The sequence below is a fragment of the Anomalospiza imberbis genome, chromosome Z, assembly GCF_031753505.1.
Source record: "Anomalospiza imberbis isolate Cuckoo-Finch-1a 21T00152 chromosome Z, ASM3175350v1, whole genome shotgun sequence".
In the NCBI taxonomy this organism is placed as follows: domain Eukaryota; kingdom Metazoa; phylum Chordata; class Aves; order Passeriformes; family Viduidae; genus Anomalospiza; species Anomalospiza imberbis.
The window spans coordinates 296185-323469 of record NC_089721.1 but is presented as its reverse complement, the minus strand read 5'-3'; the positions used below and the strand labels follow the sequence as shown (position 1 = coordinate 323469).

The 27285-nt window shown below is 49.5% G+C and overlaps 2 protein-coding genes across 2 annotated transcripts in view; both read right to left on the bottom strand.

The window, feature by feature from the left end:
- MYO5B (myosin VB) overlaps positions 1–4119 on the bottom strand; it is a 147008-nt gene extending 142889 nt beyond the window's left edge. Inside the window, exon 1 of the mRNA XM_068176078.1 lies at positions 3971–4119. Within this exon, the coding sequence (XP_068032179.1) occupies positions 3971–3997 (27 nt within the window). The 5' untranslated portion in view covers positions 3998–4119. The remainder of the gene's footprint in view (positions 1–3970) is intronic.
- Positions 4120–9369: 5250 nt separating this feature from the next.
- Positions 9370–26439, bottom strand: CFAP53 (cilia and flagella associated protein 53). The gene is made up of 8 exons (XM_068176079.1): positions 26302–26439; positions 24411–24640; positions 22058–22234; positions 16127–16430; positions 13146–13364; positions 11912–12128; positions 11360–11462; positions 9370–9959 (listed from the first exon to the last, which is right to left on the bottom strand). Exons 1-8 carry the CDS (start codon positions 26398–26400, stop codon positions 9737–9739), a joined length of 1572 nt encoding a protein of 523 aa, XP_068032180.1. The 5' UTR covers positions 26401–26439; the 3' UTR covers positions 9370–9736.
- Positions 26440–27285: the final 846 nt, after the last annotated feature.

The window sequence follows — 27285 nt, the reverse complement described above, 5'->3', positions numbered from 1 at the left end:
CCACAGCCAGATAATCCCAGAGTGCCCAGGTAAAGCAATGGGAGTGAGAAGAGAGAATGGTCTCTCCATAACTATTTATCAAAGTGGAGTCCTACAGACTTGAAGGTTGAGGCAGTTCTGGAACCACTCTCATGCTCATAATTAGGCAGAGCTATTAATTATCCTGCTTGATGGGGGTATTGAACATCAGTCAGCCCTGATCTTGAAGGGGCACGGCAAGGCATCCCATGGAGAAGGCCTCCAGCAGAAGATCAGAGCTGCTGGTGCTCCCAGGATGGGTTCCTCTCCTGCCTAAGCGCTCTCCAGGCCAATCCAACACACCGAATTCATCAGCATGGTGACAAATTTACGTGCCAAGAAAACTACTACATGTCCCCACAAGGCCCCAGAAAACCTTCTGCAAGCACCACATGGAAGTCAAGGGCCCTCCACACAACACATACCAGCTCCCATTGCAGTTCAGCAGGAAGGAGACCTGAGAATCCCACCTGGATGCTCCAAAGTGGCTCCTCAGCAGTTTCTCTCATCCTGGCTCCAGCAGGAGGAGGAATGACTCAGAGGAAGGTGCATTTGTGGCTGTGCTAACACAACAGCACCCGTGGGATCAACAGGCTCTAAGCGAAACACTGTATTGACCCCGGATCGCCTCCCTCCCCCTCCTCTGCTGCCCCCCAGACAGCCTCACCTGCCAGCAGAGACCCAGGAGGCTTCACCTCTGCCTGGGCATCACCTCTGCCTGGGCATCACCTCTGCCTGGGCATCACCTCTGACCCTGGGTATCACCCCTGTCCCTGAGCATCACCCCTGCCTGGGCATCACCTCTGACCCTGGATATCACCCCTGCCTGAGCATCACCTCTGCCCTGGGCATCACCTCTGCCTGGGCATCACTCCTGTCCCTGGGTATCACCCCTGTCCCTGAGCATCACCTCTGCCCTGAGCATCACCTCTGACCCTGGGCATCACCTCTGACCCTGGGTATCACCCCTGCTCCTGGGTATCACCCCTGCCTGAGCATCACCTCTGCCTGAGCATCACCTCTGCCCTGGGCATCACCTCTGACCCTGGGCATCACCTCTGACCCTGGGCATCACCCCTGTCCCTGGGCATCACCCCTACCTGAGCATCACCTCTGCCTGGGCATCACCTCTGACCCTGGGCATCACCTCTGACCCTGGGCATCACCCCCGCCTGAGCATCACCTCTGCCTGGGCATCACCCCTGCTCCTGGGCATCACCCCCGCCTGAGCATCACCTCTGCCCCTGGGCATCACCTCTGCCCCTGGGCATCACCCCTGCCTGAGCATCACCTCTGCCCCTGGGCATCACCTCTGCCCCTGGGCATCACCTCTGCCCTGAGCATCAACTCTGCCCTGGGCATCACCTCTGCCCCTGGGTATCACCCCTGTCCCTGAGCATCACCCCTGCCTGAGCATCACCTCTGCCCTGAGCATCAACTCTGCCCTGGGCATCACCTCTGCCCCTGGGTATCACCCCTGTCCCTGAGCATCACCCCTGCCTGAGCATCACCTCTGCCCTGAGCATCAACTCTGCCCTGGGCATCACCTCTGACCCTGGGTATCACCCCTGTCCCTGAGCATCACCTCTGCCCCTGTGTATCACCCCTGCCTGAGCATCACCTCTGCCCCTGGGTACTAAAATACAACACCACACCTGGGCATCACCCCTGCACGTGCAGGCAAGCACCAAGACCTTCCTCAGCACCACAGACCAACACATCCCCTTCACCTCAAGGACTCCGCAGCCACCAGCACTACCAGGCTCAGCACCTCCAGGCTGTTGGGTTTGTTGTGGGTTTTAAGCCTTCTTTGATCTTCTTGTTGTACTCTCAAAGTCACAGGAAACATTTTTCCTGCTGCTTCAAAGGCCAGAGCTGGCACAGAGGCCCCATGCAGCAGACATCCCAGCAGGACAGTCCTAAATTTCACCGTGACTCAGCTGCACAGACGACCCATGTGGGTTCCAGCCCCTGGCCCCACCACCTAAAAAAACAGCTGCATCCCTAGAACGTTCCTGCAAAACTGACAGGCAACAGCAGAAGGGCCAGGTGCTGAAGCACCTGCTCTCACCAGCAAACTTTGTTGTTGTTAAAAATAAATCTAAAGTTAACAACACACACAGGTTGCCACCAAATCCCCACCACTTCCTCATCAGAAAGTCCCCATATTCAGCAACCAGATCCCAAGCAAAGCCCCAGGAGGCAGCTTACACCTGTTCAACAGACTCACAGGAATATAAACCGAGGCAGTACAAATAATACAACGCAGGCTAACTACCTGCTCATCAAGTCAAAAATCAATCAGCCCATCAAGAGGGATAACACAGCACTGGGAGCCAGCCTCCCTCCTCCCCAGGGATGCTTGCCATCACATCCGTGCACTCATCCTGAGAGATGCCGTGGTCGGCACATCAGAGCTGTTTAGCCACAGCTTTACTTCTGCTCCTCTCCGTATTTTCCAAGGGAAAAAGATGTTCCAAACTTTGCTTTTGAAATGCTCCCGAGAAGGATGGAGGTCACCCCGCTCACAGACAGCCCAGCTCAGTCCAGCGGGGCTTCTGCAATCCCCACAGGTCCAGAAGAGATCACTAGACCCACCATTCATCCTGCATCCCTTTGATAGCGACAGCCAAAGAAGAAGATACGTGGCAACCCCCGACATTACATAAAAAAGCTGTTGGCAAAATCTGTTACAGAAGCAGAAATCTGCAGCAAAGTTAAGCCCGGGGGACAGAAAGTGATTCCGGTGCCAATCTGGCAGCACCTCCATGAGCTGACCGCGGCAACACGAAGAATCCAAACCACTAAAATTCTCATTATGACAACAGATGATGCTGACACTGTTACACGGCAAAGGCTTTTCTGAAGCCAAGCTCTCCTCCCGGTGAGCCGCTGCCCGGCGCTGCTGGTGGCTTTGACAGAGCACACTCCCGGATCGCGGCTGCCCGCAGCACTCCCGAGCGGCCCCGGCAGATGCAGGGCACAGCGAGAGGGCTCTCGCCACATCCGAGAGAGCTCCGGGCAGGGCGGATCTCGCGCTGCCTGCGACGAGCTCTTCCGTCGGGACAGGTCAACCGGCAAGGATCTCTCTGGACACAAGCCTCTCCCCGGGAAAAGGAGCGGAAAGCCCCCAACTGTGTGGGAGGCGTCCACAGCCTGGGCTGGCCAAGGGCTGGGGTTGCCCGAGTATCCCACAGCCACAAAATAACAGGAAAAAAAATTTAAACCAGAGTGGAAACAGTGTTTTTTTCTAGACCAGACCTCAAGCTCTGCTTAAAAAAGAGCACCTGAGCCTTCGATTACCACCACGATCCCTTTCTAAGAGCAAACCTTCCCTCTGAGAAGCGTGGGGCCCGTCGGGGCGCGGTGCCCAGCCAGGCCACCAGCCATGTCACCTTCCCTGGCTCCATGAGGAAGCGGGTGCGTCCCATCGCACCCCTGCCAAGGGACCTCATCCAGGAGTTGTGGAACAAAAAGGACTCTGGAAACCGGACACCGCGGAAGCGTTTCGGTGAGTTACGGCACTTACTTCTGCGAGTCTGTGATTCTAGGGACTGCATCCTCCTCCCCCTCCACCCCGTGGTTTAGGAATACAGGAGGGGAAGAATTATTCCAGGGGGATCTGGGGAGGCTGAGAGTGTTTTGGCCGCGCAGGTGACGGAGCGCACGGAGGGCGAGGCCACCGCCGCGACCCACGGGCGAAGTTCACCCTGCAGCGCGCAGAACCCGGGCGGGTAAAACGCCGGGAGACCGGGAGGGGCCCGGGAGGGGCCCGGGACCCGCGGGGGGACGCCGGGGATGCCCGCTCCGCATCCCGCGCACCTGCGGCCGCCGTCCCGGCGGGTGCGGGAAAGTTGCGGGGCCCCTGCAGGGCCGGGAAGCAGCCCCTCCCCAGGAGAGATGGAGCACGGAGAGGCACCCGCAGAGACCCCCCGCTCCCCTCCCCGCTCACCTTGGTGTAGAGCTGTGCGGCGGACATGGCCGGGGCGGGCGGCACTAGTCGCGGGGCATGGGAGTGGCGGACGGCAGAACCGACCACCGCAAAGACACACGGACAGTCCGACACAGCGGCACTCCGACCTTTATACCCGCCGCGGCCGGCCGGGCGCGGGCCTGGGAAGCGAAGAGAGCGGGAGCGGCAGCGGCAGGAGGAGGAGGAGAAGGATAAGAAGAAGGAGGAGGAGGAGGCAGCGCCGCTCCGCCTCCGCCGCGCCCCGCTCAGGTATGGGGAGGCTAGCCTTGACTCCCTTGGCTCGGCTTTTATTATTATTTATTTTTCTAAAAAAAAAAAAAAAAAAAAAAAAAAGCGGAAAAAACAACCCTCCTGTTTTTAATAACTATTTCTTTATCCCGGCCGCTTCCCCCGCGGTCCTCAGCATCCCGCCCAGCTCTGGCTCCCCCCGGGCAGGATCTCCCCGGCAGCGTCGGCTGGTGCTGCGTTTGGGAGTTTTTTGCCTTTTATCCATCTTCCTTTATCACAGAAGAGGAGTAATTAAGCCCCAAGGAGGTGCCCCTTGGTGGTTTGCGGGTCTTCCATGCCCCACCGGGATCCCCCACACTTTAAGGAGTGAGGGACGGCATCGCTGGGGTGTCTTTTGCCAGGACACACCTGTTCCCGGGACAAGAGCATTGCCGTCGTGAACCCACTGGAAATCAACCCGAGAAATGTGCCAGGGATAGGTTTTTCTCTGTCTTCTGCCTGCCGGTGGGTTTGGGGTCCCACCAGCACCACTGCCCCTGGGTGCTGCTTGTGTGGCCACTCCTACACCGATGGCAGGAATTCCAACTTCCACAGCAACAGCCAAAAATTGATCCCAGCCCGTCAATCTGCGGCCATGCCGCTTCCCTCCCTCCCACGGGAGCGCCCTGTTCTGCAATTCATGCTTATACGGCACTTTCAGAGCCTGAGAAGCAGAATGAAATGCAAAGTGTTCCTAATTAACCACTACTGCTATTCTTTATCATTCAAGGTATTTCGCATATTAACTGAGCACTCAGCGGATCCTGTTCCCTGTCACAGTTGTTTACTCCGTCACCGGGATCCCTCCTCCCGTGGTTTCCGGCTGTGCCACTCACAGGGCACCCACAGCCTTTCCTCAGAGTGATCACTGGTGGCATCTCACACTCTGCTCCTTGTCCCCTGCAGGATAAAACTCTTCTCCTTCGGCATATTTTCCCTCTTCCACCCCAAAGCCTGGCAGGGAGCAGTGCTGATTTAGTGCAAGGACAGCCAGCATTGCAGATATCTCTCTTTTCCAGCTCTGATATCTTTGATGAATCAAAAAAAAAAAAAAAAAAAAAAAAAAAAAAAAATTGCAGGTGGCTCTGGGGGGAGTCAGGGAAGGAGAAAGGAAGGGGAGAAAAAAATTGCACCATGTCTAGAAATTGCCCTGGGAAAAATTGACAGCATAATCCCTGCAAAGCCTCCAAGAGCACTTAGTCAGGCAAACAAAACTTGCTCCTCTCATTTCATTAAATCAACTGCAGAAACAAAATGTGGCGCACTGGTGGAATTAGAAGCAAAGCTTTCAGTGAAGCTGGGGTAGCAGTGATAGCCCAGAGGCAAAGCACAGCCATTCCCATGAAATACCAGCTGGTGTCACATGTGATTCTCCATTAATCTAAAACTTTAATTAAACTCGGAAAATAAAAACCCCAAAATATATACAGAATCCCTGAAGTACATCCTAACTGTTGAGCTGCTGGAAATTGTCTCCTCCAGGAGATAGAAGCTTCTTTCCATTTGGGAATCAAAACTTGTGTTGATCAAATTTAACAGGTAGGGGCTGGGCTCTTAAATAGCAATTTTTGGTACCCCCTCTTGCATTCACATGGAAGGCACCTTGAGGTAAAAATTAACTAAATACCAGGGGGTTTTCCCCTTTAAGCACAGCCTGTGGATTCTTTATTAGCACAGGATGGGCTGGAGTTCATTTTAAGGTCCTGGCCTTGTCCCTGACACATGGAGACCCCAGGAACAGATGGATGGTTGGACAGGTGATGGCACAGGCCAGTGAGGAGCATCAATTCTGACAGCTCTAAATGTCATCAGAACAGAGCTGGCCGTTGCTAAGTACAACCCCAGGTCCTGAATTTTTGCATGCAAAGATGCCCCAAAAACCTCAAATCTGGATTTCACTCCTCCTGTGCCACATAGAAGTCACCACGTGCAACATGTGGGCACAATCTGGGGTCTGAGAGAGTCACAGTACCCCGGTGCAGTGCACAGTGCACACTGGCTGTTTCTGCAGCAAGGGTTCCTACCTGGGTTAAAGTAGTGATAAATTATTCCAGGTGATAAAGCAATGAATAATTAACATTCCTGCAGATGGAACTGATTCTGTCCAGAGCCCTGCAGCCCAGCCCCAGGGAGCAGGGACCAAGCCAGCACCATGCCACAGGGCACGGGGAACTGCTCCAGAGCTCATCATCTTGTGTGTGGCCAAAAACATGCCATGGAAAGCCCTGGGGTCAGTATAAAAGCCCTTGTAAGCACGTGGGTGCATGTAGAAAAGTCTTAAAGCCTTGGGAGTTACTGAGGATCCAAACCCTGGAGTGAGTCTGGGATGATGTGATCAGGGACTGGCATTCCCAGCCCTGCCACAGGCAAGTCACCCACACACTGCACACCTCTGCTCTTCCTCTGTCACCATGACAAATTTAATTTAAAAATACTGGGAAGACTATTTTGCAGAGCTCTGGTACGTGCCTAAGTGAAGAGGCTGTGACTGCCAGGCTTCCAAATGCCAGTGGTTCTGTCTCTGCGTGGCTCAGAGCCCTGGTGCAGGGCAAGCTCAAGCCTGGGCCAGGCTGCTTCCCTCACCAGTGGTGTCCCTGTGTTCGGGGTTTAATAGCTGGTTTCCCTGCAGGATTGCTCATTGGGGCAGGAAATGCCACAGGATTTCAGGGGCAGCAGCTAGCACTCCGGAGGTTTCTGGCACCTGCAAGCCACAATTTCCAGCTGTGTTTGGCTCGCTACTGCCTGGTGACCTGTAAGTCAGAGGTGTAGCGTGAGCGCTGGCCTGAGGCAGGCAAAGGCACAGCCAACCTTTGCAGCACGTCCTGCTGGCTGCCCAGCAGATCTGCCCTGCAAGGAGATCCAAGGAGCTGGAAGAAGATGGAAATTTGCAGGATTAAGGAAACCCTTCGGTCTTGAGAGAGAAAATCATTCTTACTGCATCACTCATCTGTTGGGGGCAGCAAGAAAGTGCCTCTCAAGGAGGCTGTGACCCAGCCAGCCTCACCAGTTCTTCTGGACCAACCTGAATGCTGTAAAGCACTTGGCAGCAAAGGGCTCAGCCCCAGCAACACGCTCACCCACCAAGTTTTGTCTCAGAAGAGTTTAGTTGCCCGTTATCCCATGGGAATTCACTCCTGCTGAAGGCAAACTTCTTCCAGTCTGATCTTTTAATCTTGTGCAGACCTCATGTTCACTGCAGAGGAAATTTGCCTCCAGGAGCAGGAGCTCAGACACTCTATAAATGTTTGATAGCTCTGACCACCTCTTATGAGTTATTATTTTATTAAAAAAGGAGATTTATTATGGTTCTGGATGACTTGAATTCACAAAGCTCACCAATGTGGTATTTTTTTTATCTCTCATATCGGGTGTACCCAACAAATGTCACAGCTTTTAATAACATGCTTTAATTAATCCTGGAATTCTGGATGTGCTATTATCTTCATTTTTCAAAGGGAGGTCACAATAGTAAAGGAAAATCTACATTGCTTGCACGGGCTACTCCAGGAGTCTGTGGCAGACCAGGAAATTAATCTCTTAATCATTCTGCCAATTTGACTCAGTGGTGGAAGCACAGACCTATGACTACCTCAGCTCTCTGCACTGGTGAAACTATTTCCTTTATCTGGGATGGCTTTTCCCACCTGCAAAACAGGAGCAGCTCTGTGCAGTTTGGAGATGGCTGCTGAAAAGCACCATCTGTGTAAGGGCTCGACATCCTGGCTACCGGCCTACCCCTTCCAGCCTGAAGCTTCACCTTCCTGGAAGCTCCCTTCCTCAGTACCTGTAGGACAAACCCTGTTTGGATCCAAGGAATCCAAGGAAGAAGCCATGAGAGGCCCTTTTCTGGTCTGTCTGGCTCCCTGCCGGGATGGAGACAGTTCCAGTGGACTTGTCTCTCTCCCACCTGGTGACTCAGGAAGTTTTGTATGTAAGTAACAATAAAATCCCACCACACTCCTTTTGCCCTCAGCAGGGCCAGGTTCTTCCACCATTTACACCCAGAATCAGCTGGGTTGCTGAAAGACCACTGGTACTGCTTCAGATTAATACATCTCCACCTGGCCTTTTTTCTCCACAGGGGACAAAAAAGTGTTTGTCAACTTGGTGTCTCCTTTAAACCAAGAGGACACAACTTTGCAGGGTGTTTATTCCTGGTTTGTTCCAAGATGTCTGGGATCTGGAGCTCCTGAGCTCTGATCCCAGTGATTTACCAGCTCCCCTGTGCATCCATTCATGTTCTCACATAACAAAAACACAACTTGGTTTGCCAACAGGGAGCCACATGCTGAAAAGGAGGGTGGGAGGACAAAAATGGCAGAGCAAGTGGTTAGTGAAAGATGGAAGTTTTGGAAGAAAAGGGTTAAAACGTAGGAGCTGGAGGAAAGGTGGCAGAAGCTGAAAGGCTGAAGGAGAGAGAAACAGCTGCAGATAAGCAGCAGCAAAGACTCATACAGAAAAAATGAGAAAAAAGAACATAAAACATTTCTAAATGCCACAACTTCTGTGAATAAGAAAGGATGAGAGGTTTTACATGGGTTCTTCACTTCCCTCCTGTGAACAGAACAGAGGAAAAACTAATGAAATGCATAGCAAGGAGCTGGTCAAGGGCAGCACCTTGGGGAGCACCTTGGGTCACCCCTAGCCCTGCTCCTCATGTCACCCACTGCTCCTCCTGCTTTAGGGCCAAGCTGGTGTGGGGGCAGAGAGGCCAGCGAGGTGTCCCTGCTCCCCACTGCCAAAACCCACCAGCACCCTCCTGGGACATCCAGCCAGCTCCTGTGCTGCTGTCTTGAATTATGGTGGTGCTCCAGCCCCCCATTCCATGTGTTCAGCGCCTGGTGATCCAAGGAAGCCCAGAGAGGCAGAGGAGCCATGAAAATTATAGAGAATAAACCTTTTTACAATACACCTCTAACTTCAGCCCTGCATACTTAATTCTGCCCAAGCAGAGGATGCACAGACTTGGGAATCCAGTATTCCACAGATCATTCAACAGCTACCAGAATCTATGCAAAAGAATATCACCTTTTTAATGTTCACCCCACAGGAAAATACATTCAGAGTTTTATACTTGGTATCTTGATACAAAGACAACAATTTTGCAAACGTTTTCAATTTGAAAGGCATTTTAATAAAGGTTTACTGAAAGTTTTCTACAATTTTTCTTTGTGCGGATTAAAAAGAATACCTGTGTATTATTCATGTCATAATAATACATTTTATATTGTAGAGGGCAGACAGTATTCTTGAATTAAAATGTCAAGCCCTTTGGACTGGATCAGATTTGTCAAAAAAAAAAAAAAATCCATGGAGGAAAAATAAACTTTAAAATACTATGTTTCCTGTAATTTCCAATTAAATGTTTGGAGTATCACAGTGGAGAAAGTTCTTCCAACTCAAGTCAGGTGCAAGCACCCTAAGAAAATGTCTTTAAAGGCAATTGAGTGAGCTGAAATACCATAGTGACTGTTGGCCTTAAGAGTCAGGCATTAGTGCTTTTTTTGCAGTGGGGGGCTTTACTTCCAACCTGTGGGGCATTGACAGAATGAGCTGTATCTTCTCTTGGTACTCTCTCTCTGCTTCCATATTTGATTCGTGTTCTTTCTTCCTCTTCTCTTCCTCAGCTTTTTGGAGCCACTGTTGATAGGCAATTTGAGATGTGAGCTGGTCTCTGTATTCTTTGGCCTTCTGTACTTTTCTGGGAATGCCAAATGAAGAGGTTATTTAAGCCATGTGGGTAAAAAGAATAAATTTTATTAGTAGTAGTAGTAGTAGTATTATGTAATCTGTTAGCATTCAAATTTAAAGAACCATTCAAAGTTCCTTTTAGCAGTTATGAATAACTGCCCCTATTAACCTTGTGTGCTTCAGAGAGTTAACTGCACTCTGTTGTGTCCTATAAAGCAGACTATAGAACAGGTGCTCCACCAGACAGAGGGAAAGAACAACTCCCTGTAACCAGCGTGCCCTCCCTGCTCCTCACAGCTGTGGTGAGAGGATAGAGGATGAGGGTGCTGGGTCTCAGTCCATCCCGGGCTCAGTGCTGCTGCTGACACCCATCCTCACCCTCCTGCTGAGAAGAACAACTCCCTGCTGCACTGATGTTGCTGGAAGTGGCTGTCAGAAGAAATCAATCTTCCCTTGCACCTCAGGGCTCGTGTACTGTTTTCAGTCCCCTCTGGAGAAGCCGAGGAAGTCTTACATGTTCAGGCCCTTCTGGAGCAGGAGTCACACAGACACTTGAATGCCAACAGAGTAGTCAGGACTTGTGCACTGACTCAACAGAGCTGAGCCACAAACCCTTCCTGACACTGCTGAGTGCCATCTCAGCTAAGTGGAGCACATCCCAGCGGGAGCCCAGCGTGTTTCCTTCACAAGGGTGACACTTCTGCCACAGCCAGGAGATTGCTCCCAATAAAGCCCTCAGAGAACACAACAGATACCAGCTTGGGAAGCGGCTACTTGTATCCCACGGACAAGAGTGGAGAAAAGGCAGGAGTACAAAAGGGGAGTAAGTGAGATAAAGCCCTTTGCCCAAGGCTTTGCATGACACCCAGAGGAACATTCCAGCTACTGCGTGTAAGGAGGCACTCTCCAGAGGCACTACGGAGAGCCCCGTGCAGCCCGGGTTACTGCTGCAGCCTGGTGTTTTGGTGGCTGACACAGGATTGTTCAAGGGATGTCTGTGGGTGGAGTTCAGCAATAAGCCCGGACACACTTGCTCTCCTGGAGCAGGAACAAGCAAACCTTTCATTAAGCCTCCTCCCCAGACTTCTGCCACTTGTAACAACAGCTCAGAGTATGAGGGGATGTGTTTAGGAAATATGATTGATGTAAGTCACATGATGATCAAAAAAACCAACACAAGGATGCACCACTATCTCCTGAGGTCAGAATTAATGACTTAATACCAGATGCAGGATTATTACAAATCTGCTCTTGAGCAGTTTGGAACTGATAAGCGTGGTGGGAAAGCTTCTCTAAATAGAAGGAAGTCCACCACGTGTTCTAGAGTTATCAGAAAAAAAGAAACAGCTCTCTCACAGTTTGAATGATTGATCTCCAAAGAAATGACCTGATGGCATAGAAGAAAAATACCTTGTACGTCTTTCTTCTTCTTCATATTCAAATTGTCTGACTGCTTCAGCCATTGCCTTCTTCTCTTCAGCAATCTCTATTTTCCTCTCTTCTTCTTTCTGCACTGGAAAACAAAACCAAAAAATCCTTTTAAAAGGTAACAGTTCTGCTGAGCTTGAAGGGACAGTGAGACTGCATTTGGGCTAAGTAGCCTAAATATTAGGTTTGAGTTTTGTTGTTTCTGAAGTGCCACACAAGCAACAGTAAGTGTATTCTCAGCTTATTTATTTTTCATCCACTCAGAACTGGACAGTTTTCACATTCGGGGCTTCATAACAATATAATTAATAACAATGACTGTTTGCCCATGCAGTCCTTACTTTATTAGGCTTTGCTCTGGTGATGGCAATGTGGAATTGGTGTAAGGCATGCCTGTAGGAGTGCATTTTGGGAACAGGTTCAGGGAGGGTCACATTGCTGTCCACTCTGTCACACAGCGTGTGCTGGGGCAATGCTGCTCCCAGCAGCAGGGTGTTGTACTGCCTCTGCCCAGACGTGTGTTCGACCACTTACACTTCTCCTTCATCTGCGACTGCCTTGTGTTCACGACATCTCTCAGCAGCTGAAATCGCGCCTCCCTCTCTTGTTTCAGTTTCTCAGCCCTCTCGGCCCAAACCTGATCCCTCTCTTCCTTGAAGAGCTTCTCGTCTTCTCTTTCTTTCTCCTTCTCCCTCCTCAGCTGTTCAGCCAGATGATCCAGGTAAGTAAGTTGCTCCTTCAACAGCGTTTGCTGCAAACACACAGATGTTTGCAGATCTAAGTAAATTAGTTTAGAAAAGCCCCTCATGACCTGAAGAAAAGTGGCGGTTCACAGCCAGTGTGAAAGTTGGGAGCCCAGAGTCCATTCCAAAACCTGTCATGGGAAAGAACTGCTCAGATTCCTCTACCTGGCCAGACAACAGGACAAATACAGTGATCCCTTTCCCCACAGCAGCTCAGCTGCCTACAACACACCCATTTTACAGGCTTTCCACAGCTGACCAGGCTACTCCGGTATCACCTGCATTAATTATAATAATGTAATATAATGTAACATATATCACCTCCTGTAATTCTGCAGCAAGGTCTAACATTGACTTGATACAACCTTCCTAACCTACAGGAGCTTCTAACCACCTCTCTCCTGTGTCCTAAATTCCCTGAGATTCATTTGCATGCTGAAGTTGGACAATCTGATTGTTTTAACTTCAGGAATTGACAGACACGTCCATTGACTCATGGCATCTCCAAGAAATAAAACATGAGAGTTTACATCTATCTACATATAGTTTTTTAATATTCTAAAGTTTTTTAGTTTTCATTAATTACAATAAGTTAAATATTTCCTTTCTTCTGCAGTTACAAATACTTATTACATCAGGTCCATGAAACAAAAAATAGTTTTCCAGCCTCTATTACGTCCATGCAGTGTAAGGATGATAAAGCTCAGGTGATTTACACACAATGAAATCAGCATGGAGGGACAAAATTCCAGGATTTCCTAAGAGCCCCCACTTCACTTATCCAGCCTGGTAGCCTTGCTGATTGCAAAGCAGGCTTTAAAGCGCTGTGGTTTTAGCAGCTAATGGGCTTCTGCAGAGCTGCAGGGTGCTGGCAGGAGGAGAGGCAGCAAGCTGTTCAACAAAAGAATTATCTTGTTCAGGGAGAAGGGCTTGTGTCTGCTCTCTGTTACCCTGTGCAGTTCACAGGGCCACAGAACTAGTCTAGATGAGGTATTGCCCCACAAGCTCACAATGAAACAACTTACTTTTTTATTTCTTTTCTCCGCATATTCCTTGTCAGGGTCCTGAAAATCATTTTCCAAGATCACCTTCTCTTCAGCAAGTTGAATTTGTTTTTCTGCATCAAGATGCTTCTGCCTGTCCTGCACTGCTTTGAGCCATATCTCCCTGCATTCCTTCTGCTGATGTCGCTTCTTTCTCTCAAGCTCTTCATTTTCCTTCCTGAGCTGGTGCAGCTCTTCTTGCTACAAGGATAAAAGAAGCCAGTTCATAAAATCAATGTGAACTTCAAACTAAGTGGTGGCTAGAGTTAGTTTATTGCAACATGAAGAGAAAAGCCTTGCTGGCAACACAGAATTAGGGTCATCCACTAGACCTGGCAAAGCCTGAACATTTTAGCGTATCGTTCACTAGAATTCAGGATTTTTACCCGTAATTATCACATGCACTTCAATACAAAAAAAGCATTGTGCTGGGTGTTTTCCAAATGTTTCAGGCAGATAGACAGAGCAGTCTCTGTAGGGAAATCAGTATCATTGCAGCACTTTTGATCTATATCCAAGTGTTCATATACAGCCATAAGCACTGACAAATATGTGTTCCTGCTGTTTCTGTAGATATTATCTGTCTTCTCTCTGTATCGGGTGTTCAAAGCACTGCATCTCTACCAGCCATAAGGCTGCACAAAGTCAGTGACATGACCCTTATGTTCTGATGGGCAGTTACTGAAGTTCCATGGTTTCAAATCATCTCACTTCATATAGGAAAGAACTTTATATTCCACTTTGTATTGGAAAAATGTGCAGTGAAACCTAGTTCTTAAAAAAGAAACAATGACAAATCGGAAATGAGTATTTGAGATCAAACAGGTATTTGTATATTCAAGATTATTTAGCCACAAAAAAAATTCAAAAGTAGCATCATTAAGTAATTTATTCTGGACATCTTGCAATTGAATAACTGTACAAGCACAAATGCACTGAAACATAGTCATAACACAGTGTGTGACCATCATTAGCATTGTATTATCTCAGAAAACATGCTTCAGCTGTCTCTAAGGCACACAGTTTTCTGTTAACCTGTTTTTAAATTAAATGTCTCTTTTGTAATGTGAATGAGTCTTTAAAAATGCCTTAGCACGTTTGTCATAAACAGCATGTCTAATCTTCCCATAGGGAAGCAAAGCTGAACTCCCTAATGAATATCCCTTCTTATGCTGGACATAAAGCACTCACAGGTTCTTGGAGAATTTCAGAGCCAAAGCTGACTTTGTATCTGCCTGAACTGTCAAATTCACTTTCAGAATCTGGTGAAACAGCTTTGAAACTCAATATATATATATAATTTGAGGAATGGCATTAGAAATCCAAAAGGCTTTGAACAGCAAAGGTGGAAAGAAAGCAGAAGTAGTTTGCAGTCTGCTGTGCAAGTTGACACATGTCTTTGGATGAATTCTGACATCAGTGAAGCTGTGTGAGAGGAAGGATGGGATCCATGAAAAAGTTTGTTCATTTTGGGAACACAACATCACAAGTGTGCAAAGAAGTGGTTACCAACCACTCTTCTGCAAGGCAGGACCAAAGTGCTATGGCAGAAACTCATGAAACTACAGTCAGGATAACATGAAGTCAACCACTTTCCAAGAAATCACAATTCTTTAAGGGAAAAATAAGACAAAGAAGGAAGGCAGTTAAATATAGTTAGTGTAGCTAAAGCAGAAATTGCTGTCTGTGCTTTGTCATCCACCTGTGAGATATCCTGGTGCACACATGTGGTCTGTCGTGCCAAAGGTGCAAGTTTTCCTTCACTAAATATTACATTTTCATTGCAACAACCAGGAGAAACGTTTATGAACACTTAGCTGTCCATTCACCCAGATGAAACTCCTGGTCATTGGGGGCTGCCAGCCTGCAATGAGAGACTTGTAATGAGACCATCTGCCACACCCCTCTTCTGCTGAGAATGGATTACATCGCATTTTCCTTACAGAAACACTCCTTCAAAGAAAGCTTTTTCTTTGCCAGAGACTCAACCACTTCACCAGAAATGTATGTCCTTGACAAAGCCCCAGGCTGCTGTCTCCAGGGGAAGATGCAGAGTCTTCTATTCTAATAGTGCTTTTCTGAAAAGGCCAGTTAAGGAGCAGCATTCTTTGCCTGGGAGGTTTGGCAGTGCCTTAGAAGTTGTTACAAGAAAATAATTCTGTTCTACATGTTTTTAAATAAGCAAAACATTAGTCTAGCTTGGAATATTTTCACAGCCAGCGTCTTCAGAGCTTTAAATTCATTATTGTCTCATTTTTATAAAATGGGGAAGCATATATGATGCCAGCACCAGCTTCCAGTGTCTGTAACAGAGTATCCTGAGTGATCATTCAGCCTCTACATGTAAATAGCTCCAAAATGAAGACTGAGTCTGAGCTAAATAGCCTCCCATAATTCAAAGTCAACACAGAATACTGAACTAGCAAGCCACACTAAAGCCAGCAACACTACAGCAGGAGAGGTGGAAAAGGATGATGAAAAAAGAAGGTAGTGGCTGAGCAGTTGGGCCAAGGTAGCCAAATGCCTCCTGTGATGTGAGCTCAACAGCAGCCAGGTCTAACAGGCAAGAGAGCTTAAGTGCTGCTAGCTAACTTGCTTAAAAATATATATAAAATAAATATTTCAGCTGGGAAACAAGATTTCCCTGTTACCCTGCAGGAAACTGGAAATCAAAACACAAAAAAGGCTAAAGCTTTAAAATGTTTCCATTTCTCACAAAGCCTCTGAGAGACTGAGTGCCAAAACCCTTTAGAATGCTGAGTTTCAAAAGATGTATTTCCCTCTGTAAACGGGAATGCCTTTGCCACAGATCTGGAAAAGAGGCTTAACTTAACAGCACAGGCTCAGATACTAATGGAATCAAGAAAATACAAATAAGGTATGGATTAGTGTAAATGTCTAGTAAGCCTATCATTAAAAGGGCCTCCTGCCCAGGCCTGAATGCAGAACACTATGGGAATTACCAGCCTTTCAGCATCCTGTCTGATCTCCTGCTGCTTCTCCTCTCTGCGAGCGGCGTGCACGGCCACCTGGGCTTCACGCACATCCACCATTTCCCGGATCCGCGCTGCCACCTCCAGCGCCTTCAGCTCTGCTTCCTGGTCCTTAGCCAACAGTTCCTTCTCACAAATCTCTTCCAACTTCCGCTCCTGCATCTTCTCTTCCTTTTCCAGTATCTCCTTCAGAGTCTGCTGGGCCAGCTGGCAGTCACCCAGTTCCTTCTCACTCTGTTTTTTACAGTGTTCGCGATACTCGTGACATCGGTTTCTGGAAGGCAACGTAAAAGTGGTTTTTTAAAGAATCTCAATAAGCAGGTCTGGAGGTGTGTGGTGAATGAAGACTCTCAGCCCATCACTGCTCAAAACACAGCAAGCCAGGACACCAATTATACCCCTGGCCTGACACTGATTCTTTGTGGAACCTAAAGAACCACAGAGAGCCTGATTTGATGGAGGTTTTGGCAATAATGAGCTGAAGGATTTGAATTTGTAAAAAACACCTGAATCGACTTCCTCACAAGGGGAAGTGAAGAGGCAGCAGTGATCTCTGCTCCTGGTGACCAGAACAGCACCCAGGGAATGGCTGGAGCTGTGCCAGGGAGGTTTGGGTGGGATATCAGGGAAAGGTTCTTTCCCCAAAGAGTTGTGGGGCACTGCCCAGGCTCCCCAGGGAATGGGCACGGCCCCGAGGCTGCCAGAGCTCCAGGAGCCTTTGGACAGCGCTGCCAGGGATGCACAGGGTGGGGTTGTTGGGGTGTCTGTGCAGGGCAGGAGCTGGACTGGGTGATCCTTGGGGGTCCCTTCCAACATGGGACATTCTGTGAGTTTAAATGAACACACAATACATCCACACATTGTACACACAATGCGTACTCTGCATGTAGCTGGAACTTGCGGGGGTTGTGTGCATATGTATCTTTTATTAACATATAAAACACATTCATGCTACACTTATTCAAACATGTAGGTTGGCCTCTATTCAAATGAAGACTTAGAATAGGTTTGTAAGTCACCTGAAAGCTCATTCATATTCAGAAAATACTGCAACCGTGGAAATGTGGGTTACACGGTTGAGCAGGAACCACTAGAAATGTATTAATTTTTAAAGTGAAGTTCTGTGGGATAATTCAGAGTTGCAATAAAAGCCTGGAGAAGGTAGAAAGTCAAACAAGTAATGCAGCTTTCAATTTTCATTTACTCTCTGCAACTGAGTTGCATATAAAGAGGTAATTTATCTTCAGCTGAAGAACACTGCACTAATTGCAGATTCTGCTTTTACTTTTGCAAACAAAGCACTATTGAGATCAACACATGCCATCAAACATTATTTAATTTGAACAATCTGCAAGCATTTTAATTCTGTTCTATAAACAGGATATAGATTTTCATGAAGTCGGAATGTGAAGCTGGCAGACAAAGATGAAGACCTGCAAGTGTGAAGGATGTATAAGGTCTGAGGATGTGCAACAGATGCCTGTGAATGCTGTGAAGTGAAAAGATATCTCACAATTTCGTGCTGAATGAAACTATCTATGCAGATTATTGCAAAGGTGTTTAGGAATTCAGAGAAGATATCACAGCCTGAATCATGAACAACTTCATGGCAGCAGTACTTACCTGCACAATGTGAAATACACAAGCTTTAGCTGACTATCCCATGTAACAGAAATATTAAACATTCATCAGGCAGCTACCTCAATGCTATTACCAATGTCCATATCAGGGTAGTTATTTAATTTTCAGAGCAGAGATCTCACCACATTTTCTCCCCACTGGCATTCAACAGTTGCTGCCTCACATTTCCTTGGGGACAAGGACATCTCTCTGTTCATCCTCTCGGCTAAAGCACCCAGTGCCATGGAGCCCGTGCTGGAAAGTGAAGGGCACTGACAAGAACAGTGAAAGGGACAGCAGTGCTGTGAAAACATTTCCATTCTGATTGCTATTTGCTGGACCTGCCCCAGCCTGAGCCCCCCTGCCCTGGGCTGATCCCCAGCGTGGGCAGCAGGGCAGGGGAAGGGATTCTGCCCCTCTGGCCCTGGGCTCAGCTGAGACCCCACCTGCAGAGCTGCCCCAGCCCTGGCTCCAACAGCACAAGGACGTGGAGCTGCTGGAGCCAGCCCAGAGGAGGCCACGGAGCTGCTGCCAGGGCTGGAGCCCCTCTGCTCTGGAGCCAGCCTGGCACAGCTGGGGCTGTGCAGCTGCACAAGAGAAGGCTCCAGGGAGAGCTCAGAGCCCCTGCCAGGGCCTCAAGGGGCTCCAGGAGAGCTGCAGAGGGACTGGGGACAAGGCATGCAGGGACAGCACACAGGCAGTGGCTGCCACTGCCAGAGGGCAGGCACAGATGGGATATTGGGAACCAGGAATTGCTGGCTGGGAGGGTGGGCAGGCCCTGGCACAGGGTGCCCAGAGCAGCTGTGGCTGTCCCTGGATCCCTGGAACTGTCCAGGCCGGGCTGGACAGGGCTTGGAGCACCCTGGGACAGTGGAAGGTGTCCCTGCTCATCATAAAGAGGACTTTGAAGGCCCCTTCCAACTCAAACCATTCCATGATGAGATGCTGTAGGTTCAGTGCCAGTGCAGGCTGGTGAAAAGGGATGGTTGTTTTACCTTTTACCTCTTGGACGAGACAGGAACCTCCTGACCACTGTTCAACCCAGCAATAAAAGCAGAGAGCAGCACAGGGATGTGCACGCCGTGAGCCGTGGAATGTTCCAAGGAGTGTCCCTGCCTCCCAGCAGGCCATCAAACGTACTACGTCATTGATGGTTTCCTTACGTTTTACCACTGGAATCTATCTTTCATCTCCTGGGTGGGAGTTAGTGGTGATGAAAGACCACAGCACTAATTAGTATTCATGAAAAACGTATTTCTCAAATGTTGTGAGGGAAACATGCTATTATTAAGATTCTAAATCTTGCTATTATTAAGATTCTACATTTTACAATTGGCAATCACTGCATTACCTTAACACAATGGGTTCAAAGTTCACTCTGCATTGAAGGAATAAAGAACTAGTTATTCTTTTCTGTGATTATAAACTAATCTGATAATTATTGAATTTCCACGGGGGAGTAGAAGTTAATTATGTTCAGCATTGTTAGAATTTTAATATAAAATAACCCTGTAATTGCTTGATTTCATCAAAATAATTCCCTCAAAGCAGCTTTTACACCAACCCATAAACATCTGCTCCCCCAGATGGCAGGTTTTCTTCCTCACTTTGCTATCCTAAGCTTCTTAACATTAGTACTGTGCCTGGATGTGGCTACTTCCCAAAGACAGAACCTCCCCAGTTATTTATTCATTTTATGGCTGCAGCATGATGTTGCTGGGATAACATCATTCCCTACATGGATGCTTCTGATGTTACCACAAGAAAGAGGATGTGATCTCTGTTTTATGCAAAATTTAAGACATTGCAGTTTTCTTTAAAGTTACCAATGATGAACAAGCCCTCAGGCTAGCACTGGCTGAGTCTCTTCTCAGACAAGGTGTAGCCCTCCCTGAAAATGAATTCCAGCCGGACTCCTGTGGTCCAAGCCTTGTCCCCTCTGTCACCTTATGACAAAGGACTCCTCCTGGTTAACATTACTACTGAGAAGCTGTTACATCTGTACCCTCAGGCTATGGCAACCAGCCATAAAAAATAAAGAATGCTGCATTTTAGTGCTCTGGAATAATGTCTGCCAGCGTAGGTGCTCCTGTACCTCAAGGTTTGAGAATCCATGCCTGCAAAAGAGCAGAGTACCTTGCTTGGAGTTAAAAGAAATACAAACAAGTCTGTATCAGGTTTCAGAAAGATATTCAAAAGAGTTGAAAATCCACAGGCAAAGAGAAACAGAGAATCATGTCTGTATCCACCTGCTACTGGAATGACTTGCCAGGGCTCCTGGGCGTGCCCTGGAGTAATCATCTCCAAAGGGAGCAGGTGTACAGGAAGAGAATATGTTTTGTACCACTGATAAAAAACATTACAAATTAAAAAATAGCATTTATTTCATCTTTACCTCATCCTTTTTTGTTTTTATTTGTGCATATGTTTTATAATGTGCACAATATACCAGTACAGTATATTATTATATATTTATATAGTTGATAAATAAACATATTGGGGTGAATGTTAAAAGTTTTTACAGCTATGGGGGTGCAGTCAGAGGAATGGAGGCCATTGCTCCAGAGGACAGGCTGTGACACAATTACTGCTTGTAGATTTTCAGTAAGTGTTGGTCTCCTGAGCACCAAATCCTACTCCCAGATCTCTGCCTGGACCAGGATGGTTTAGGAGGAAGAGTAACATCTAACAGCCAGAGAAAAACAGACCTGGGGCTACTTAAACAAGACAAATACATGCAGGTACCCCAAGACTGCTACTCACCACAGCTGTGAGGAGAGATGGCTTCGCTGCCTCTAAGTCCTCTGAAAACATGCAGCCAGCAGAACACCAACAGTAAAGCTCCAATAACACTTTTTAACAGGGTGCTGTGTGGTGTGAATATGGCATATATCCCAGAGCAGAGTGGCAAAGGTAAAAGGACAATAATAGGATGAAATATTCCCATGAGACTGAGTGACCCATAGATCAACGGGGCTACATCAGGAACACAAACGACCTGAGGCATTAGGACAGGCAAATACAGCATGAAAGTTCAAGTATGTGTCACCAGATGATGCAGTTCAGTGGTGTGATTCATTTTGCAATTAAAATATCTAAAATTAGACACCTGAACATGAATCTGCATATGTGCTAAATTCCCACTCTGATCAATGAGAACCTAATTAAAGTCAGTAGAGGCTGGGGTGCAGTTCAGCTGACAGGGCAGGATAAGCCTGTTTGGGACTGACTTTAGGTTCCTGTAACTGTCCTGATTTTGGGGAAGTTTTGAATAGAACAGGAATGCAGATTCCCAGTGAATATAAAGATACCAACACTTAGACACCTACCCTTAGGTAACATCTCCCTGGTGTGTAAAACAAGCTACAAGTACAAAATAAAATGCCCTCCAGCAGCACCCCCTCCAATCTATTTTAAAAATGAGTTTCAACCACTTTGTGTGATGGAGAAGAAACCAGAAGCTGCAAAAGGCAAGGGCCACATTTTCAAACCACCATGTGAAATTAGGCAGTGTATGCACTTCTAACACTGAAGTCTAAGTCTGTAAGTCAATAAACCCCACATTTTAACAAACATTTACCCTTGGAATTAGTTAATTAGTGTTTATGCACAAGTAAGAGCCTATGTTGATTTTTATCCCCAGCCTGTGCACACTGAGAAGCAGGTGTTGTAGATTTTGTAGTACCGTGGGAGACTGGGAAAGACATTTCAAATAATCACAATTAAATAACATTATTATTTCTTTCATCCCTCCCTCAGAAAACCAGATTTACAAGAATGGGACAAGGCAGATTTCATGCCAAGGCCTCAGGTCCTAGTAAGTACCTGCAAGTTACTGCTTTCAGTCAGGAAGATTTGGCACAGGACTTCAGGCTGCATTAAACTCTTAGCTGCAGCTCCTACTCTTGAAAAGTATGCAATAAATATAAACACTGTCTTTTTGGACAATCTTAACATTTCAGGAATCTTTGATGGACTATCTCAGTAAGCTTGATTTTGGCCAATCTAACCTTCCCTGCACTGTCCACTCCAACAGTATAAAGCTGGAACAGGAATTACAAGAAGGGTTGACTTGGCAGGAGGAAACGCAGGGATGCTCATGTGGACAAGGAGAACACACTACACTTGCAAGAATTAACTGCTTTGATTTTTTTCTGTCTTACTGTTTCAATCACTTTCATCTTTCCTTATTCAGTTTATTATTGCCAGCTTCTTTTTAAATTGTGCCTATATATTTACTTTGGGCAAATTCTCTTTTATAAGATATATTTATGGCAATACCTGAACTGTTGCTCTCGTTTTTCAGCCACCACTTGTAGTCTTTCTTGCTCCCTCTTCTCCCTCAGTAATCTTGCTTGTTCCTTCATCTTTACTTCTCTGTGCTGTGCCTTTTCTTCATCAAGTGCGTTCACCTCAGCAAGGTGCCTACTCTCCTCTGCCTCCAGAAAGTGACGGAGCCTGTGATTAAAACATTTGAATAAAGTCTAAATCAACCCTTCTGTCAAAGGACAAAGTTTTAGTTTATTTGTTATTAACACAAAGTGGGTACTGGGCTCCTTTCAACACCCCTTGCAAATATCAGAGAAGTGAACATCAAATTTTAACCTGGGGATCATTCCTGTTGTGTCCATCAAGGGAATTTTACAGCACAACATGCGTGATTCTGTCCAGGCACAGTTTAAACTCCTGATCTTACAAACTCATTTTCAAAGCTGTTTATGGCTTCGGTTCCCCATTCATCAAATTATTCTAATTCTCAGACTACATTTGTCACCAGCTGATAAAAATTAGATTTTGTACTATGGTTACCCTTCAGCATAGACCCAGAGAATATCCTGAACTGGAAGCAACCCACCAGGATCACCCAGTCCAGCTCCTGCCCTGCACAGAGCCCCCAACAATCCCACCCTGTGCATCCCTGGCAGCGCTGTCCAAAGGCTCCTGGAGCTCTGGCAGCCTCAGGGAGCCTGGTCAGTGCCCCACAACTTTTTGGGGGAAGAACCTTTTCCTGATGCCCTCCCTCCTTTATGCATCTATAATTGTATCTTCTCTCAAATGGCCTCTTGCTATTTTAGCATCACTCCACAAAACACTTCATCATGAAATATCTTTGATGAGAAAATTATGTCAAATAGGCAGTTTTTAAACACATCATCATTTACTTCTCTGTTAATCCCAGCAGCGAGAAACCTGGAGCTAAGGAATCCAGAAATCACCGATTCCAGCCCAAATGCCACAGGGTCTCAGCAGAAAGGGACCTGGAGTCCCGGCAGACAAGCCGAGCACAGGCCAGTGATGCACCCTTGTGGCAAAGAGAGCCACTGGCAGCTTGGGCTGCGGGGGGAGCAGCACTGCGAGCAGGGCCAGGGAAGGCATCCTTCCTCTCGGCACTGCTGAGACCCCACCCGAGCGCTGGCTCCGGCTCTGGGCTCTGCAGCACCACAGGGACACAGCCCTGGCAGACGGTGCCAGCGGAGGGACACTGAGGGACTGGAGCACCTCTCCCAACGGGAGAATCTCTCCTGAAGTTCCTTGTCCCCTGAGAGAGCTGGGACTGTCCAGCCTGGAGAAGAGAAGGAGTAGAGGGATCTTACCTATGTACATAAACTCCTGAAGGGAGGGAATGCAGAAAAGACAGACACCTACTCCTCAGCAGTGCCCAGTGGCAGGACAAGGGGCCACAAATTAAACCATGTGAAATTCCCAATGAACAGAAGAAAACGTTTTGTTTTCTTTTTAGTGTGAGTGTGGTCAGATATTGGACAGGCTGCCCACAGAGGCGATTCAGTCTCCATGTGTGGAGACAAGCAAAACCCAAATGGACACACACCTCTGGACACCCTGCTCTAGGTGACTCTAGGGTTGGACCAGATCATCTCAGGAGCTTCCTTCTAACCCCAGTGCTTCTGTGGAACCCATGTGCAATTCCCCTGAAGGCACATTAGACCAGGACACCAAACTGACGACCTTTACAGCTGCAAAGTCACTTGACATGAAACAGTAACTGAGGAATTAAATCACATGATTTTTTCCAAAGATCAGTACAGCACAATTCTGTTCTTTATATGGCAGCAATATGCTTCACCTTTGAAATTTTCCAGAAGTCTTTCATAAATATTAACTTTTTCAGCTGACTGTGCTACAAAGTGTTATTTGTAGGACCTAAACATCAGCTTGATGAGTTTGCAACAAAACTCTCAGTGACACTGAACTGAATTTCTGACACTGCTACCCAGAGAAGCTGTGGATGTCCACAGCAGGGTGGGTGGAACTAGATGAGCCCATCCAGCCCAAACCACCCTGGAATTCTATGATTCTGTGCCCCATCTCTGGAAATGTTCCAGGCCAGGTTGGACAAGGCTTGGAGCAACCTGGTCTGGTGGGAAATGTCCCTGCCAGGGGGCTTGGAACAAGATGAGCTTCAAGGTCCCTTCCAACCCAAACCATTCCATCACTTTATGACTGTATCAAGGTACTATTAATTCTCTTTAAAAAATCAAGCAATGAAACTGCTATGCTACTACTTCTGTCCTTCTCTGTGGCAGACAGGGGCCTCCAAATGCCACCTCTGCTACACTGGCTACTGTGTTGGAACACTTGTCACGGGTGCACAGACTGGCTACGTGTTTGCTACCTCTCTCTCCTCACTTCGATCTCCTGCAGGTACTGCTGCAGCGTTGCCTGGACCTTCCTCTCGGCAGCGCGGTGCATCCATTTGTCCTCGCCGCCCTTGTGCCAGTTGCAGACGTTGCGGTAGTGGCGGAACAACCGCAGGACACGTTCTTGCTCACGCTTCTCCTCCTCCAGCACCCTCTCAGCCAAAATCGTCTCTTCGACGATGTCTCTCTTTGGGGGCTTGGCTAGCTGAGAGAGAAGGGAAATGGAGAAAGCGTGGAGACCTCGTGGCACCCTTCCATGGTGTGAAGGGGCCTACAGTGAATCCAGAGAGGGACTCTTCATCAACTGTAATGGCAGGACAAGGGAAAAGGGTACAGAGTGAAAGAGGGAAAATTTAGGCTTGATGTAGGAAGGAATTCTTTGTGAGGGTGGCGAAGCACTTGCACAAGTTTCCCAGAGCAGCTGCAGCTGCCCCATCCCTGGGAGTGTCCAAGGCCAGGCTGGACAGGGCTTGGAGCAGCTGGGACAGTGGGAGGTGTCCCTGCCCTTGGCACTGGATGAGCTTTAAGGTCCCTTCCAACACAAACCATTCATGGGTGAAAATACAAACTATTAGTCTGCGTGTTTTCCAATTGAATTCATGACTGTGCAAGTATCTAACACCAAATGATGAGTTCATGGTAATTATGGGGTAATCACAGAATCACTGAGGCTGGGAAAGAGCTCCAAGATCATCAAGTTCCAGCTGTGCCTGATCCCCACCTTGTCACCCAGCCCAGAGCACTCAGTGCCATGTTCTGTCCTTCCTGGGACACCTCCAGGGATGGGGACTCCAACACCTCCCTGGGCAGCCCCTTCCAAGGCCTGAAAGTCCTTTTTGTGAAGAAAATCCTCCTAAATTAGACAAGCCCTGCCTACACCCCCACCCCACACAGCACCAGGCTCCTCAGGACCCCCAAAACACAGCACCAGGCACCCTGAGAGCCCTCACACAGCACGGTGCTCCCCAGGACCTTCAAACACAGCACCAGGCTCCCCAGGACCCCTCACACAGCACCGGGCTCTGCGGGACCCCTTACACAGCTCCGGGCTCCCCGGGACCCCTCACACAGCACCGGGCTCCCCGGGACCCCTCACACAGAACCGGGCTCCCCGGGACCCCTCACACAGCACCGGGCTCCCCGGGACCCCTCACACAGCACCGGGCTCCCCGGGACCCCTCACACAGCTCCAGCCTCCCCGGGACCCCTCACACAGCATCGGGCTCCCCGGGACCCCTCACACAGCTCCGGGCTCCCCGGGACCCCTCACACAGCACCAGGCTCCCCGGGACCCCTCACACAGCATCGGGCTCCCCGGGACCCCTTACACAGCTCCGGGCTCCCCGGGACCCCTCACACAGCTCCAGCCTCCCCAGGACCCCTCACACAGCATCGGGCTCTGCGGGACCCCTCACACAGCACCGGGCTCCGCGGGACCCCTCACACAGCACCGGGCTCCCCGGGACCCCTCACACAGCACCGGGCTCCCCGGGACCCCTCACACAGCACCGGGCTCCCCGGGACCCCTCACACAGCACCGGGCTCTGCGGGACCCCTCACACAGCACCGGGCTCTGCGGGACCCCTCACACAGCACCGGGCTCCCCGGGACCCCTCACACAGCACCGGGCTCTGTGGGACCCCTCACACAGCACCGGGCTCCCCGGGACCCCTTACACAGCACCGGGCTCTGTGGGACCCCTCACACAGCACCGGGCTCCCCGGGACCCCTTACACAGCACCGGGCTCTGCGGGACCCCTCCCGGCTGCTCCCAGAGGGTCCCGCCTCAGCCGAACCCGCTCTGCGCCTCGGCCCCCACGTCCCCGCAGCTCCCCGGAGCAGAGCAGCCCCGGCGTGGCCCCTCACCAGCGCCACATCGTGCGGCCCGCAGCCGGTGAACTCCCGGCGTCTCTGGATGTGAGAGCGGTAAGGGGGCCGGGGACGGGGCGGGGGCCGCGCCGCCATGGCGGGTGGAGGCGCCGCCGTTGCTGAGGGGACGCGCGCGGGACGGAAGTGGCATCATGGCGGCGGGGGCGCTGAGGGATGTCCTGGCATGGCGGGAGCGCTGAGGGGTGTCCTGGCATGGCGGGGGCGCTGAGGGATATCCTGGCATGGCGGGGGCGCTGAGGGATATCCTGGCATGGCGGGGGCGCTGAGGGATGTCCTGGCATGGCGGGGGTACTCAGGGATATCCTGGCATGACGGGGGCGCTGAGGGATATCCTGGCATGGCGGGGGAGCTGAGGGATATCCTGGCATGGCGGGGGCGCTGAGGGATGTCCTGGCATGGCGGGGGTACTCAGGGATATCCTGGCATGGCGGGGGCGCTGAGGGATGTCCTGGCATGGCGGGAGCGCTGAGGGATGTCCTGGCATGGCCGGAGCTGAGGGGTGTCCTGGCATGGCGGGGGCGCTGAGGGGTGTCCTGGCATGGCGGGGGCACTCAGGGATATCCTGGCATGGCGAGGGCGCTGAGGGATGTCGTGGCAGGCTGGGGGGAATGAGGCATGTCCTGGCATGGCGGGGGAGCTGAGGGATGTCCTGGCATGGCGGGGGAGCTGAGGGATGTCCTGGCATGGCGGGGGCGCTGAGGGGTGTCCTGGCATGGCCAGAGCTGAGGGATGTCCTGGCATGGCGGGGGCGCTGAGGGATGTCCTGGCATGGCGGGGGAGCTGAGGGGTGTGCTGGCATGGCGGGGGCGCTGAGGGATGTCCTGGCATGGCGGGGGAGCTGAGGGATGTCCTGGCATGGCCGGAGCTGAGGGGTGTCCTGGCATGGCGGGGGCGCTGAGGGATGTCCTGGCATGGCCGGAGCTGAGGGGTGTCCTGGCATGGCGGGGGCGCTGAGGGATG

Bases quoted from the DNA above. Each gene is read 5' to 3' on its own strand.
- CFAP53 (XM_068176079.1), bottom strand. From the start codon at position 26,400: ATGGCGGCGCGGCCCCCGCCCCGTCCCCGGCCCCCTTACCGCTCTCAC. The intron at 13,365-16,126 runs GTAATTCCCATA...TTATCCTTGTAG, and splicing joins GACAGGATGCTGAAAGGCTG to CAAGAAGAGCTGCACCAGCT. The intron at 11,463-11,911 runs GTAAGTGGTCGA...TTTGTTTTCCAG, and splicing joins GTCGCAGATGAAGGAGAAGT to TGCAGAAAGAAGAAGAGAGG.